Source organism: Syngnathoides biaculeatus, chromosome 2 (assembly GCF_019802595.1).
Source record: "Syngnathoides biaculeatus isolate LvHL_M chromosome 2, ASM1980259v1, whole genome shotgun sequence".
Taxonomy (NCBI): domain Eukaryota; kingdom Metazoa; phylum Chordata; class Actinopteri; order Syngnathiformes; family Syngnathidae; genus Syngnathoides; species Syngnathoides biaculeatus.
Window position 1 is genome coordinate 20,427,689 of NC_084641.1, and position 16,662 is coordinate 20,444,350.

At 42.2% G+C, this 16,662-nt stretch overlaps 1 protein-coding gene and 1 long non-coding RNA gene across 2 annotated transcripts; one reads left to right on the forward strand and one right to left on the reverse strand.

Annotated features, from left to right (window-relative positions):
- Positions 1-236: 236 nt before the first annotated feature.
- LOC133511341 (uncharacterized) lies at positions 237-2,161 on the reverse strand. The gene is made up of 3 exons (XR_009797878.1): positions 2,055-2,161; positions 1,914-1,972; positions 237-947 (listed from the first exon to the last, which is right to left on the reverse strand). It is a non-coding gene; the product is annotated as an uncharacterized LOC133511341 (long non-coding RNA).
- Positions 2,083-15,431, forward strand: LOC133511334 (synaptophysin-like). Its single transcript, XM_061840145.1, has 8 exons — positions 2,083-2,197; positions 4,388-4,453; positions 4,537-4,661; positions 5,764-5,962; positions 10,788-10,979; positions 11,366-11,575; positions 12,165-12,224; positions 12,660-15,431. Exons 1-7 carry the CDS (start codon positions 2,180-2,182, stop codon positions 12,207-12,209), a joined length of 855 nt encoding a protein of 284 aa, XP_061696129.1. The 5' UTR covers positions 2,083-2,179; the 3' UTR covers positions 12,210-12,224; positions 12,660-15,431.
- Positions 15,432-16,662: the final 1,231 nt, after the last annotated feature.

Sequence of the window (16,662 nt, forward strand, 5' to 3'; positions counted from 1 at the left end):
TGAAAAGCTAGTTTGACCAAAACGCTGAGAAACCAACACTTGTAGCTTTTGCCTTCTATAGCTATACGTCCAATTTACTACTGCTTTACTCTAACAAAATTTGATCAATGACAACACCAAAGGTTTTAATAATTATTTATTAGGTATGTGTGTCGCACACCTATGTGTCCAACGTGTAGTTACTTCTTATCTTTTTACAGTTAATGCCCTGTGTGGCACACTCTGGTAGAGGCTTTGAGAAACAGCAGAAATGGGTTGCGTCAAGGGCAGAACATGGGATGGGACCCAGATGTGCGACTTCACAAACGGGGCAGTTTGAGAAGAGAATTTTTATTACTAGCAGAGGTCGCTACAGTGGTAGGCAGTCCAAAAAGCCAACAGTATCAAAAAAAAAAGAGAAAGAAGTAATAGAGCATGTAAAAATAAAAAAAAGGAAAAAAAAAGAAAACGAAATGAGGCATGGTCTAAGCTTACAATGTGCCAACGACATGCAACATGGGCGGCTGGAACGTGACAACAAGTTACGACAAACTGGAAACAGACAATGAGACACGAGGTACAAGTATGTATTACAGTACTGCATATACATGGTGTAATTGCCTTGAGGATACTAATTGAAAAGTACAAAGAAGTTCAGAGGGCGCTATTTGTGTCTTTGTGGATCTAGAGAAAGCCTTTGACAGAGTACCAAGAGAGGAACTGTTGTACTGCATGCGCAGGTCTGGTGTGGCGGAGAAATATGTTAGGCTAGTAGGGGACATGTATGAGGGCAGCACAACAGTCGTGAGCTGTGCCACAGGTGTGACAGAAGAATTTAAGGTTGAGGTGGGACTGCATCAGGGATCCACTCTGAGCACCTTCCTGTTTGCTGTGGTAATGGATAGGATGACAGATGGGGTGGGACTGGATTCCCCTTGGACCATGATGTCCGCAGATAATATTGTGATCTGCGGTGAAAGCAGGGAGCAGGTGGAGGAACAATTAGAAAGATGGAGGCATGCACTGGAAAGAAGAGGAATGAAGATTAGCCGAACTAAAACAGAACATGTGTGCGTGAATGAGAGGGGTGGAGGGGGAAGAGTGAGGCTACAGAGAGAAGAGATAGTGAGGGTGGACGACTTCAAATACTTGGGGTCACCAATACAGAGCAATGGAGAGTGTGGCAAGGAAGTGAAGAAACGGGTCCAAGCGGGGTGGAATAGCTGGCGGAAGGTGTCTGGTATGATACAGTGAAGAAAATAAGTATTTGAACACGCTGCTATATTGCAAGTTCTCCCACTTAGGAATCATAGAAGGGTCTGAAATTTTCATCGTAGGTGCATGTCCACTGTGAGAGAGATAATCTAAAAAGAAATGTTACAAGTTTGAGTCTTACTGATTCTAAGGGGTGGAGAGGTGTATTCATGCAGCTAATGACCTCGCACAGGTGCATCTGTTTCAGGATAGTACATGGAGTGGAGATGGACCTTTAAAGGCGGACTAACAGGTCTTTGAGGGTCAGAATTCTAGCTGATAGACAGGTGTTCAAATAATTATTTGCAAGTGTATCACACAAATAAATCGTTTAAAAAAACATACTTTGTGATTTCTGGATTTTTCTTTTCAAATTATCTCATTATCATTATTATATTATTGTATTTTATCCTTATACTTATGCAGCACTGCTAGATGCAAATTCTAATTTGTGACATTTCTCTTTAATGTCACTTCGGAACTAACGTGAAAAAAAAAAAGTTTTAGCAGAGCATTTTCACGTAAAACATGCGTTTGATCGGTGCACATCCCGCCAGTAAAACCAGCCAATTTCTTCACGGCAAGAAATATGTTGTACAAATGTGTCTGTAGTGACACCAGGGCACTCAAATTTGGGGGGGGGGGGGCGGTGGCGGGGTACATAATATATCATGTATTACCTCTTTTCTTGAAAACAAATAAGTGGTCTGATTCCCAGAGATGCCTTTGCTCGATTGTCCTACAATTGTGAAATGACACCTCTTTATTTGTCAAGTGCGAAATAGAAATATAATAATCGTAATAAAATGAGAGAAGCGCACAGGAAACACGTCACCCCTGCGTGTCCGTCATCCCTCTTCCCCCTCCTCCTGCTCCCTCCTCCGTCCTTTTAGCATTCTCCTCCCTCCTGGTCCATCTGCTGTCGCGCTCGTACACATCCAGCATCATGGACGTCGTCAATCAGGTAAAAAAAACAACAACAACTAAAAATAACAAAAACAAATCTTTGACATCGGGGTACCTTTGCATGCTCGTGCACGACGTCCTCCCGTCCGCGCGCTTTCTGCGTGTTTCGCGCGTCCACGAAGACGAGCTGGTGCGTTCAGCGGGGCCCATTCGGATGTAGGGGAGGGGGATTATTTTGGGGGCCCGTCTGGGCCTCCGTTTGCGACACATTGCGTGACGTCATCGTGCCCTTCGTGTCCGTGAGCAAATGTGGAAAATGGCAGAAGGGGAAAAAGAGCGGAGCGGGGTGGTGATGCTGATGACGAAGGCTCACTCCCCCGACAATGTATTCTCCCAAATCACAATAAATGAAAAAAACTTTTTTGAAGTGTCTCTCAAATTATAGAAAATGATGCCCACCTCTATTATTTTATTCTTTTTTGTATTCTATTGGAGGTTTTAAAATCTGTATTTTTATTGCTGTAGTTTCATTTCTGTTCTTGAGTCTCCGTTAAATTATTTTTCTTTACTCTGTGATCTGGTCTGAAATAAAGAATTAAATCCATCCGTCCATATTCCTTGCCGCTTATCCTCACGAGAGCATATCCCAGCTGTCAACGGGCAGGAGGTGGCGTACAACCTCAACTGGGGCAATTTAGAGTGTCCAATCAATGTTGCATGTTTTTGGAAAGTGGGAGGAAACCGGAGTGCAAACCCCACACAGGCGAGGCCGGGATCGAACCCGGGTCCTCAGAACTGTGACGCCAATGCTTTACCAGCTGATCCACCGTGCCAATAAGAATAAAATAATAAAGAATAAAAAAAAAAAGAATAACGAGGTGCAAGACCAAACTGGTTTCCATGGAGCCTTTTCTTTGAATCGAAAGTGCTCCAGATAAACTCTTCCATCAGAATAAGCAGATCCCAATAGACTTTCATTCGCTCTCAAATGACACAAATGAGGGAGTTGTTTACAGTAGCTCCTTAACTCATTAGCTTGGAGCTAGTCATTAGTTTGCGAACAATACCATCAGCTAGCTATCTTTCCCCTGAGTCTCTCTGTTTTCTAAATCTTGGAATCTTGATTCTTGGAATTTTTGGCAAGGCAGTACAGTACTGGACGGAGCCAACACCGGCAAGAGTGTACCGATCTGCCGGCATTCCATGTGCCCGCTATCGGCTAAGGACGCAGCCATCCTAACCCACATTGTGTTTCTTATTTTATTTATTTATATTGATCTTATTTTTGCATGATTTATCGTGTTTATTTTTTATTGATTGAATGATACTAATTATGGTCACAGGCCAAGTGTCATGTGATGCTCCCCTCGCGTGGCGATGTCACGCAACTCACCTGGCGTACATACTACCAGTTGCTGAGCGTTTCTATGCTAAAGATTTACAATCATCAAAATATAAGCGAGTTTGGTGTCTGTTTACCAAAAAGGGGAAATCCAGTGGTTTGCATGAACATGTTAAATCCTCTCTCATTTAATAGTGTTTTGAGAATATTTTTTTCGACAATTACGAATTTTCAGGGGCGCTGCCATTTTCCCGAGTCACATGACCTACGTGGGCGAATGAGACATGTTATGTGCCGTTCCAAACGCTCGATTACATGGGACACCATTTATGCCCAGGGCTGATTTCTCAGATTTATCCTCATCTGATGAAGAAGTAGCAGTATCGGTTGATCGGGAAGACGGAGGAATACTTCCATACAGATTTGAACCTGTGGCTGTAAATACTGTTGAATATTCGGATGGTTCTTCGAACGGAAATGACGCGGAGTCTGACGAGTGAGCTACGGCGACAAGCCGCGAGCCGAGGTTCGGTGTCCGGGGAAGCCATTAGCCGAGCTTTGGCAGACGGGGAGGCCGTTAGCCGAACTTCTGGGAGCAAGCTCTGAGGCTCGCCGGGGGAGCTTGCTCCCCGCCGAGCCCCGGAACTCGCTCGCCCGGGGAACAAAATGGCGACGAAGCATGACTTCTGTCTGAATTAATCTCCTCTCGTCACTTTTCCATTGCCTTATTGCACCAAGATGCGACAAGATGGCACCAAAGCACTTCTCTTGTCTAAACGAGGCTCCTCAACTCACTTCAACATCGTCCTTTGGTGTCAAGATGAACCCAAAAAAATGACGGCAAAGAAGTACATGAATCTAATTTTTCAGTGAATAACGATGTTTTGATGTTTGTGTCTCCCCCAGTTGGTGGCTCAGGGTCAGTTTAGGATACTGAAGGTTCCTCTGGGCTTCATCAAGATCCTGCAGTGGGTCAGTTCATGCTTATGCAGCCATGCAATCATGTTGTATAGGCTGAGTTTACACTTTTTAACTATTGCTCACTCCTTCCTCAGTTTTTCGCCATCTTGGCTTTCTCCACATGCGGAAGCTACTCGGGAATGCTCCGCATGTCCGTGGAGTGCAAGAACCGCACATCCAGCGACCTGAGCATCGAGGTGGAGTTTGAATATCCTTTCAGGTGAGGAATTGGCCCTTCAGTTCACGTGGAACTATAACTTTTATTAGTGCTAACGTTAAGTGTAATGTTAGTAATAACAATCGGAATATTAGTTGTACATTAATACTAATGTTGGTGTCAAACATTAATATTAACACGTGTTTGGGCTCCCAGGATTGTACTAGTGCTAACGGTAATGCTCATATTATACTACCATACATTAATGCTAATATTAGTCATAACTTTAATGCATATATTCCTGCAAACATTAATGCTAACACTACTGATAACTATTTTCATCTTAGTGCTAATGCTAATGTTACCACCAGTGACAACATTGATGCAAATATTGGGAATAAAAGCTATGCTTATATTAATGCTATCGATAGTGTTAACTCTGTTAATAAGGATAATACTAATATTAGTGGTAAAATTGGTGTTAACTGTAATGCTAAGAGTAGTTATAACTATAATGCTAATATTTCTGTTAATGATAATGCTGATACAAGTAATATTTTCATGCTAAAATTAATCATGTTCATATCAGAGATAAGAATAATGCTAATATTAGTAATACTTTAATGCTGATATAAGTGCTCAAATTAACGCAAGCACAATTGATAACTCCATCTATCCATCCATCCATCCATTTATTCTTACAAGGGCCACTGGGGATGCTGGAGAGAGGCGGGCATATTCTGAACAGGTCACCAGCCTACTGCAGGGCAACAAGTGATACATTTAGTGCTAATATTAGTGCTTATCTTTATGTCAATAGCAGAGCTAAAGTTAATGCTAATATTAGTGGTTAAAAAGTGCTGGTTAACTGTGATTCTAATATTAGTGATAACCTTTAGGCTCATATCAGTGCTAAACCCATTGCTTATACTAGTTATAACATGAATGCTAATAGGAGAGTTTGTGGTAATGATAATATTAGAGCTAATATTAATGCTAACTTGTGATCATTTTAGTTTTAATATCAGTGGTAATGTAATGCTAAAATAAGTGCTAAAGTTATTGTTAATACTGCTGACATTGAGATTAATGTTGATGCTAGCTGTAATGCTAATAATAGTGCTAATTGTAGTACCTTTGTAATGTTTTTTTGTCTGTGTGTCAGATTGCATCACATGTATTTTGACGCCCCCACCTGCAAGAATGGCACCACGGAACGTATCTTCCTGGTGGGCGACTATTCCTCCTCGGCTGAGTTCTTTGTCACCATTGGAGTCTTCTCCTTCCTGTATGCCACGGCGGCGCTCAGCGTCTACGTCTTCTTTTTCGACAAGTACAAGGAGAACAACAAGGGCCCACTAGTGGTGAGTGGGTATATTCATGTTGTCTACACTCTATCTGCAGCGGCTTCACTATCTGAGGTGTGCATCCACAACAGACATCTATGACATCTAGCTACGGCACAACAGTAAGATAAAAAACAACAAACCGCATAGGTATGGAAGCGATACCTTACATGAAGAAGTCTTCCTAAACTTTGGTAAGGTTAGAGAAAGACTGTCAAACTCATTTTGGTGGCAGGCCACATTGTAGTTACAGTATCCCTCAGATGACCGTTATGACTGCGAAACCATAAAAATATTTAATCGCTTCATCATAGTTACACATAAAATTTATGAACTCGTTTTGGAATTGGAAATCAAGGGTAATGGATTTTTTCAACGATTGTTGATATTTGGTAACAAAAATGCTTCTAATATCTCAACGGTATCATTGATGATATGCCAATTTGATATTTTTGTCCTCTTTAACAAAAATTATGGGAGTTGATACACATGATTTGCCTTTGTGCTGAACATAAGATCCTGCGGCGGGCCGGATCTTGCTGCCAGGGCCTTGAGTTTGACACCTGTGGGGTAAAGGAAAATGGGTCCCTCTTGTGGGGAGCACCTACTTCTCATGACCCCTCCCCAAAATCTTCCTAAAAATAGAAATAAAATGCAAAGACAACAGGACAGGAATTGATTTGCTTTCTCCCTGGAGCAATACACTATTATCCTCATGGGGAAAGAACAGCAAGGCAGATAAGTAAACTTATGGGCCGTACAGTTGAGTAAGTTTGTTGTAGTAAATTTAATCGTTTGAAAGTATAGTTAACATTAGGGCCGTGAAGTATGACACGGTAAGTACAAATGGAAGGAAATATGTTTCAGGTTTGGACAGTTAAATTCCAAGGGCACTTTTTCCCTTCGAAAGTGAAGGCAAACCAAAATTGTGAATCATTGTGAACTGCCACAGAAAAAAAAATGCATTAGAAAGGTCAACAACTGAAAACCACTTTGTGCCAGGTGGAATTTGGCTCATAGTGGTATAAGGGTTTGCCACACAATTTACTGCAGCATTAACAGCTTGTAAATCTTGAAGAAAATACCATTCGGTTGGCTGAAATTGAGGTCTGACTTTTTTCACCAGATATTTGGCATTTGAACTGGTGAATTGTCACATTAATCGTTTGTTTGGCGCAAGAACAGTAGGCTCGGAGGCCATTATCACAGAATTTGAAGCTCCTGAATCAACACGGAGAGTCAACTGTGGGAAAGTTCATATAGGCGGCACTTTTCAAAACTGTGTGAATCTCTGGTGGTTGGGCTGCAATTTCTTTCTCTAAAGCAGTAATCTTATCTTAAATCTCAGCATGCAATGTATCAGTAGCAAGCGTTCCTTCACTGCAAAGAGCGAGTGTTGGATGCAGGTGTGTTTGTGTATCACCGGTCAACTTCGCTGCTCCAGGGTCCATCAGGAATCAGTCAGACGTGACACCACGTAAGCTGAGCCCCCCACGCCTCCTCTGACCGTCAGCAATGTCTTTTCGGGCAGTCCCTTTGCCAATGTCCCTTCTCTCCACAGTTGTACCAAGAGTCATCATTGAAGTCACCACTCTGCCAGTTGGCATTGTTACGGCTTCCTCTACCCACTCCACGTTTCGTGCCTCGTCTACCATGTCTTTGGGTTTGAAATTGTCCTGGAATGTCCTGAAATTGGCGAATGTAGCCATCGCCAGGTGTGCATTTAGCGATGCCTTCGCTAAATTCTCTTCTTCTTTCATCTGTCTACATTCTTTGGTTTTAGCGTGTTTGGCATGTCGCATAATTTCTACCAGGCGGTTGTGTGACCAGCCTCCAATCTGGGTATTAGCCGTGATTTTGGTAAATGGGGAACATAGACCATCCACAAATGCTGCTTTAACAACGTACTCGAAGGAAATCCCCTCGCCGTCAAAACAGGCTGGTGTAGGAACTCCAGAATGGCATTCACAAATATCCATGAGGCCGTGCAAGTACTCACCTGCTGTCCTCTGAGCCCCTTGCACATAGGCACGCTTCCATGACAGGTCAGTGCGGAGTGGGAAGTGCATCTCCAACGCCTCCCCCCTACGACTGTCATTCGCATTCCAAGAGGCTATCCTAACTTGCAGCTGCTTGTACTTCCCTTTTTTCACTATTGCAGCAATTTTGCCAAAATTCTCCACTCGCAGAAGGAGGAGAAGAAGTTTGCAGACCTCACTGCCAATGGGCTACCACTGTCAGACAAACTAAAGGAAAGCTCGATGCAGCTTTTGGCCACCATCATTGGGATGTGGCCACCTTTTATTGCCTCTTTCATTTCCAGGTCCATGCGACGGTACCCCAGGACAGGTTGACCGTCCAGGCCAGGGAACTCAATCATTGACATGCAGAAGTCTGGATACATCTTGGCCTTCTGTCTGGTAACTGTCGGTGATGGTGGACCCGAGACCCATTTTTCCTGTCACAAGGCAGGAGGTGGCAAGCTGTCAGCCGGACCCAACTGAACAGGCTGAGAGCAGGAGAGAGTAGCAGCAGCTTGTGTGCAGAGGGGAGGGAGCGGAGTGGTTGGAAGCACTGGTGCCGCATGCGGAGGAGGGGGCCACTGGTTGTCATCATTGCCGCTTTGTTGGTCAGGTTGCTGTTTGACTTGCGCAGGATATGGGGGTACCCAGTCACTTGTGTCGTCCCGACATATTCTACCAGGCAGCCTCAGATAGTCTCATACGAGGAGATATACAGTCATAAGTTTCTTTGCACTCTTTTCCTTTTTTCACTTTTCCCTCATCTAAATTCTTTTGACTCTTCTCTTGCTTAGTAGCTTCTGTCAACCACATTTCCAGACATTCTGCATTTTTCTCAAAAAGTCTTCTGAATCCTTAATTTTGATTGTTTTGTTCTTCTTTAAACTAACATTCTCCTCCTCAAAACCTTTCTTTTAAATGTTGTAACTGCCAGATACTTAAACTTCCCGTGACTGAAAAACCAGAGTCAGTTACCCATTTCTCTTCCCACGCTATAGATTTCTCCCCATATTTTCCCCTAATGGTTATGTTTGCTGATGTGTACACTGGTAAATCTCTGTTTTTGCTTTTATCACTGTTTTTGCTCTTCCCACTCCCCATTTTCTGGAAGCGCTTTCTCTTTATCACGATATTCAAACGTCTCCAAAATTGTTGGGGCCTCAAACCCCTAATGGTGGATCTTGGGGACACGAACCCCTCACCATAAGATCTTGAGGCACCAACCCCCTCGCTGAATTTAAGCCCGGGAACTCTATTACTCGCTTTCAGGTGCACCGAACCCCTCACTGAACTATAATTTATGGTACGGACTCGAACCCTACCAATCGAACGTCTGGAGAGCAACTACCAATACCCCATAATACAAAGACAATATTGTTCCCACCAAAAATCAAGAAATAAATGACAAAATTCTTTACCGCAGTTCTTTGTTGTGTTTAGTCTGGAATCCCGAGGTGATGGCCAATTCAGGAAAGGAGCCGGGCAGTTCCCAGTCCGAATTCTTGGGTAAGGGTAGGACTAGTGCGCTTGTCCCAGATGAGCAGTCATTGGTCCGGAGACCCTCTGGATCGGCGATCAATCCTAGAATCCCATTTTTGACACCAATTGTTTTGGCAAAATATTTTTCTGAGACCATAAGCAAGGAGACAATCTTGTCTTTGTGGATTTTTATTACAAAAACAAAGGAGAGTCTTTGCAAAGAGAGGAAAAGGTACAAGTCTTACGAGTAGTCACCCCTTACTAAAGATCAGACTAAATGTCATTTCATTATATTCAAGTAAGGGAGATAAAACAAGACAGTTATCTATGTCCAGCTGTATACACATGGAGCCTATAGGAACAACATCACATGAGAAACAGCTTGCCTGGGAGAATTAGAGCCAAAATAAGTCAAAACCAGGAAAAGTTAAAGGTAGACATAATAGAGCTAATATTCGGTGTATATGTAAAACATATATCTGCTAACATAAATGCTAATATAATGATTAACATTGATGCTAATATCTCTGGGGAGAAGAGATAGCGAGGGTAGATGACTTCAAATACTTGGGGTCAACAATACAGAGCAATGGAGAGTGTGGTAAGGAAGTGAAGAAACGGGTCCAAGCGGGGTGGAACAGTTGGTGGAAGGTGTCCGGTCTTCTATGCGACAGAAGAGTCTCCGCTAGGATGAAGGGCAAAGTTTATAAAACAGCAGTGAGGCCGGACATGATGTACGGATTAGAGACGGTGGCACTGAAGAAACAACAGGAAGCAGAACTGGAGGTAGAAGAAATGAAAATGTTGAGGTTCTTACTTGGAGTGAGCAGGGTGGATAGGATTAGAAATGAACTCATTAGAGGGACAGCCAAAGTTGGATGTTTTGGAGACAAGGCTAGAGAGAACAGACTTCGATGGTTTGGACATGTCCAGGGGCGAGAGAGTGAGTAAATTGGTAGAAGGGTACTGAGGATGGAGCTGCCTGGCAAAAGAGCGAGAGGAAGACCAAAGAAAAGTTGGATGGATGTTGTGAGGGAGGACATGAGGACAGTGGGTGTTAGAGAGGAAGATGCACGAGATGGAAAAAGATGACACGCTGTGGCGACCCCTAACGGGACAAGCCGAAAGGAAAAGAAGAAGAACATTGATGCTAATATAGGCACTAATGTTAATGGTAATGTTAGTACTGATGTACAAGATTTTGTTGCCTTAGTCCAGATGAGTAGTGATTTAGGCATGGATGAGGGTCTTGGCGAGCCTGAAAATCATTTGAATGTGAACGCTGGCTCACTTGATGTGGCTGGCATGTGCGTGTACATGTGTATGTTTGTGGTCCCACACAGGACCTTGGCGTGAGCGCCGTGTTCGCCTTCATGTGGTTGGTGAGCTCGGCGGCGTGGGCCAAGGGTTTGTCCGACGTCAAGAGGGCCACAGACCCAGACCAGGTCATCACTTTGATTTCCGCCTGTGACGCCGAGGAGAACCGGTGCCGGGAAGTCCACGATCCTGTCGTATCTGGACTCAACACGTCTGTGGTGAGCCATAGCTGCGAACGACTGTTATTGACAGTTCATGACCATTAACAGCTAATGACAGCTCACGGCTGCTTACATCACTAGCTGACTTTACCACTGATGACCAATTTTGACCATGACAACAGCTAATGAACTAACACTAACTAATGAGAGATAATTACAATTATATACTGATTACAACTGCTAATAAATGCTAATAGCCACCAACGCCGGCTAATGAAAACTCACAAGTAGTGGTGACAACTAACAACACTAGTTACCTGTAGTGACCAGTACTAACAACCGATAATAACTAGCTTTCTACTGAGAAACACAAACAGCATTTTACAACTAATCAGATATGGTTTGTTCATTAAATTGCTGTATCACTACTACTCTGCGTGCAGGCTTTTGGCTTCATCAATCTAGTCCTGTGGGTGGGAAACCTGTGGTTCGTCTTCAAGGAGACAGGCATCATCGCCCCCTTCATGAGAGCTCCAGCCACTCAGGAGAAACCCCCCGGCGTCGCCACAGCGCCAGGCGCCTACGAGCAGGACCCGTATGCCAGTAACCAGGGGGGCTACCAGCCTGACTATAACCAGCAGGGTTACAACCAGGTAAGATACAGATTGCATGTTACACAAGCTTCTGGAGAATTATAAATTTTAAATAATTTTTACATTTATTTACATACATTTGCATTTAATCTTTCCGAACTCCAATTTGTACTTATCTGCTACACGTTTGAAGTAAATGATCATACTGGTGCAAACTCCAATTCCAATGAAGCTTGGAAGTTCTGTAAAACAAAATAAATTGATTTCCAAATCCTTTTCATCCCATATTCAATTGAATGCACTATAAAAACTAAATATTTAATATTAAAATTAAGAGAGGAACAGTGGTACTGCACGCGCAAGTCCGGTGTGGCGGAGAAATATGTTAGAATAGTACAGGACATGTAGGAGGGCAGCAGAACAGCGGTGAGATGTGCAGTAGATGTGTCAGAAGAATTTAAGGTGGAGGAGGGACTGCAGCAGGGATCCGCGCTGAGCCCCTTCCTGTTTGCGGTATAATGGAAGTTGATGTTTTTTTGTGTGTGTTGGTTGTTGGCATAAACATTTTAAGAAACCACTGAGCTAGACCTTGACTAAACCTTGATAATAGTTGGGTGGAGCACTGATCTGTTCATGGTGCCATTTACAGGATGCAGAGCAGGGGGCGCCTACCTCCTTCTCCAATCAGATGTGAGCTGACGGGAACTTGGTGAGTCGCACAGGAAGTTGCATGACATTGTGATCAAACTCCAGATTTTAACTCGAATGTACAGGGGCAGAGTTTTTTGAGTTACGACCTGTTCCATGATTGAATTTTTTTGATTGATTTTTTTTCAAGATATTGGCGTGCTTCAAATATGTAATAGAATATCACTGCCCAAGTCATAGCGATACTGAAGACGGTGGGTCTATAGCAGGGGTGCTCAACATCGCATCGACAGAAAATGTTGTTTTTCAAGGAGCTGAACTAGACTAATGGTATTTTATTTCATTCCAAGGATGATTTGATTCATTTGATAAATACCTAAATTGACACAACACAAATTAATCTTATGAGTCAATTACAAATTAACAATAAATGTGTACTCAGTCATTGCACGAGCAAGAATCCTTTCATAGTGACCACAGTGTTTTCTTTTCACAGGAAGCATCGACATGGAGGGAATGCCCACCTGCAGTCTTCCCACCGATGCAACACTATCAAAATGTTAATGGGGGGGGGGGGGTCTCCTGGAGCTTTGATTAACGCACTCTAATCAATTTGGAGATAAAATAGATGAAAGATGACAGGGATCAAGCTACCAAGGATCAAACAAATGAAAGCATTTTTGGTTGCAGCAAGCACGTTTGTGCAAATAAGTAAACAAATATATAAACACACACACACACACAAAGTATATATATATATATATATATATACACACACACACACATACATACACACACAGAGACTGGAAAAATATATACACATATGTAAATATATACTGTACAGTTGGAAGACAAAAGTTTGTGAACCCTCCGGAATAATAGATTTCTGAATAAATTAGTAATGTGATTCGATCTTCATCTCAGTCATAACGATAGACTTGTTATTTTTAAACTAATTCCACCCGAAAAATTATGTTTTCATCATGATTCACATTGGGCAATGAGTCTTTGACAATAGCAAACTAAAAAGAGGTGCATTTTATAGCATTAGAGCAGCTTTAACTAACGCCTCACATTGATTGGACTCTAGGTTGACTGCCACCTGACTCCAATTTGCTCAAGGAGAAGTTGTTAACCTTGTGGTTCACATACATTTTCCACCCTGCAGAGGTAAAGTATATATGGTGTGCCCAATAACGTACATAAAATCCAGGGTTCACATACTATTTCTTACAAGTGCATGTAATGTATATAGTATCTCTCCCACCCCAAAATGGACTGAGCGCTGTTGAGGTTCTCCCCAAAATGTATATATAATGGCCCTATAGATGTCTCAAGATAGAGGCAAAGCACTTTTTTTCTATTAGATAAGGCTATGGCCTGACTAAATTACTGTAAGTCCACCCCCCTCCCCCCGGTGCCAAAAACATATTTTTAAATTTGGCATGGCTTTGGCACACAAGAACAGAATGAGTATCACCCAAAAATGGATGATAAGTTCATTTAAAAAAAAAAAAATCACTGAATAAGGGAATTCTCAGTTGCCAAACCCTGAATATACACGGACTCACCATGTATGAGAATATATACTAACTAATTCTAAACAGCCTATTTGTTTCTCCGTATCAATATACTGGGAGAATCCCATGGTCACACACCGAAACCAGACCTGAAAACCAAACCTGAAAACGAGCTAGGTGTTTTGAGTCACATTAGAAACCAAAATCCTTGTTGTAGTTTTGAGTGACTCTGCAGAAATGACAATAAAACACTGTTAGGAGACTGGCTTAATTAACTAGCTTAGCTTCTTGCCTGATAACCAGCTAGCCAGCCTAATGTTTTGACAATACTGTAAATAGAAAACCAGCTCAAGTTCCCAAAGTGGATCAATCCCTCAATCTTGTGATGGATATTTCTGCTGACATTGACTTTTCCCCTTTTACCCAATCGACTGTCATCCCTGCGAATGTTTGTGTTGTATCGTAACTGATGATATGTGTGTGTGTGTGCGTGCTTGTGCATTTGTATAAGTAGGCACGTATGGGTGTTACAAGTGTCTCTTCTTTTCCTATTTCTTTGTTCCAGTCCCTGTTCTCCTCGTGCTGAGCATAGACATAGTTACATGGATGCCTCGCTGAGCATGTTTTGACCGTTGCTCTTGTACATCAGTGCGTCTGCTGTAAAGGATGTGGCAGATCTTCCCGATAAACGGTTAAAAGCAAATGGACTGAACTTCAGATAGCAACAAACTACAAAGTACACAATTAGTTCATGCCTGTAGGATACTTGAGAAACAGATCATCAAAACAATGTGTAACTTGCAATCTGATTATTTTAAATGTTACGCTTTATATAGCTAGGAAATAGGTGTTAGGTCTAGCTGTGGTCCCGTGACCAGGTCTTTACCCAAGCAAGAAAGTTTTAGTGCCAAAATGAGAGTCTAGTCCCAAGAGAAGGCTCAGGTCTTGAGAGGAAGTCCTTGGGTCAAGGGAAGCTTCTCGTCCTGAAAGGTTTGTAGTCCCAAGAGAAAGTGCAATTCCCCAAATAAAATCTGTCCCCAGATAATGAAGTCCATCTGAAACAAGGTTCTAGTCTTTACAGAAAGTTGTAGTTTAAAGTGAAGGTACTAGTCCCAAAGTGAAGTTCTAATCCCAACAGATGTTTCTAGTCCTGTCACAAGAAGTTTCCAGCTATTGGAAAAGTTACTAGTCCGCAGAGAAGGTTCTTGTACAGAGGTAAGGTTCTTGTTCCCAGCCAAAATTGTATTTTAGAGAGAATGCTCTACACCAAAAAGAAAGGTTCTGGTTCCAGAGAAGGTTATATTCTTGAGAAAAGGTTCTAGTCCAAAGATTAGGCTCTTGCCTAAAAGGAGGGTTGTTGTCCATAGACAAGGTTTTAGTCTCCTTTTGCATTTAAGTGATTTTAATTGTTGTTATATTTTGTGATTTATTTCTATTCAACACAATTATTGCAATTTATCAACAGAAAAGTTATTATTGATTGTTCATTCATGGTATTAGCCACAAAGTAAGACACTTTTCTAGTTAAAATGGGCACATACCATAAAAAGAATTCATTGTTCAGTCTTAATCACATAAGATCTGGCTAATTGCTCCACTTTTCCATCAACATGTTCATCAGCGCTTATTACCTCTATATAAATATGTCTACTGTGTCACAACAAAGATGATGATGATTATGATGATAATGGTGTATGTGGGATTTGTTGCTATGCCATTCGCCCTATTGTGTTGATCTCCCGGTATGTCTCAATAAATAACAAATAAAGTGATTGTGTTAAGTAATTGGGAGTACACATTCATCCATCCATCCATCCATCCATCCACCGTTCTGCAACAAAATGATGACTCATTTGAGTCAAAAAACAAAAAATATCTGACATGGCTATGACCTCAAGGTTGAACTCCTGAAAGAAGCCTCTAGTCCTGAGAAAAGATTCTAGTGCCTAGAGAAAGTGCTTAGTCCGAGAGAAGGTTGTACTTCCCAGAGTAGTGGAGGTAGCCCCTAGATAAGGGTCTTGTCATGGGAGAAGGTTGTACTCGAGAAAAAAGGTTCAGAGTCTTGATGGAAGGTACTAATTCCCAGAGAAGGTTCTCTTGCCAAAATAACATACTCTTCTCAAGATAAAGTTCTACCCCCCACAGGTTTTGTTCTATAGTAAAGGTTGCAGTGCCCAGAGAAGATTCTAGTGCCTGAGAAAATTTTCATCCTGAGAAAAGTACTTGTCACAAGGTTCAACTCCCCATAGAAGAATTTTGTCCAGAGAAAGTTCCTAGTCCTCGGGAAGTTTCTCATCACCTGATAAGGTTTTAATCCAGAAACAATGTTCCACGTTTTGAGAGGAGATACTGACGCACAAAGAAGGTTCTCATTACAAGAGAAGTTAAGTGTCCTCAGAGAAAGTTGTAGTCCTGAGAAAAAGGTTCAAATCTCGAGATAAGGTACCCTCCATTTCATCCTCTCTCTCTACTCTCCCTCATCTTTCTGTCTTCACTTTGGCCCGTCTGCACCTTTCTTATTACTCTTATTACGCTCTCATTTGCTCACCTTTCTCCCATTCAGGTCTGGTAATTTTACAACCGGTTCCAATTTATCAATACCATTCGAATTGTGCAGCTCCAATGTTATCGATGATTATAAATGATACTTTGCACTACATTGCGGTACTTTACATGAAGCAGACTTCCTTCAGCCATGAGGAGTCATGGAGAGGCAGAGGCCATTTCAATTGTGGCTGCAATTTCAGAAAAATCTGAACTTGGTAATCTCATGCAAGAGTTCAAATATGTTGGCTCGTTTCTCCACTCGGCATCAAATCAAATTCCAGCAGTGTGACGTGTTGGTCCTTGTGTATGAGTTCTACTTCCAGAGCTGCTGCTGCTGCTGCTAATTGTCCAATAAACTTCACGACCTCTGTCGAGGTTGGGAAACGTAAATAGACAAAAGATGGTGTGCTTGGTGGATGCTAGTTGTGTCAA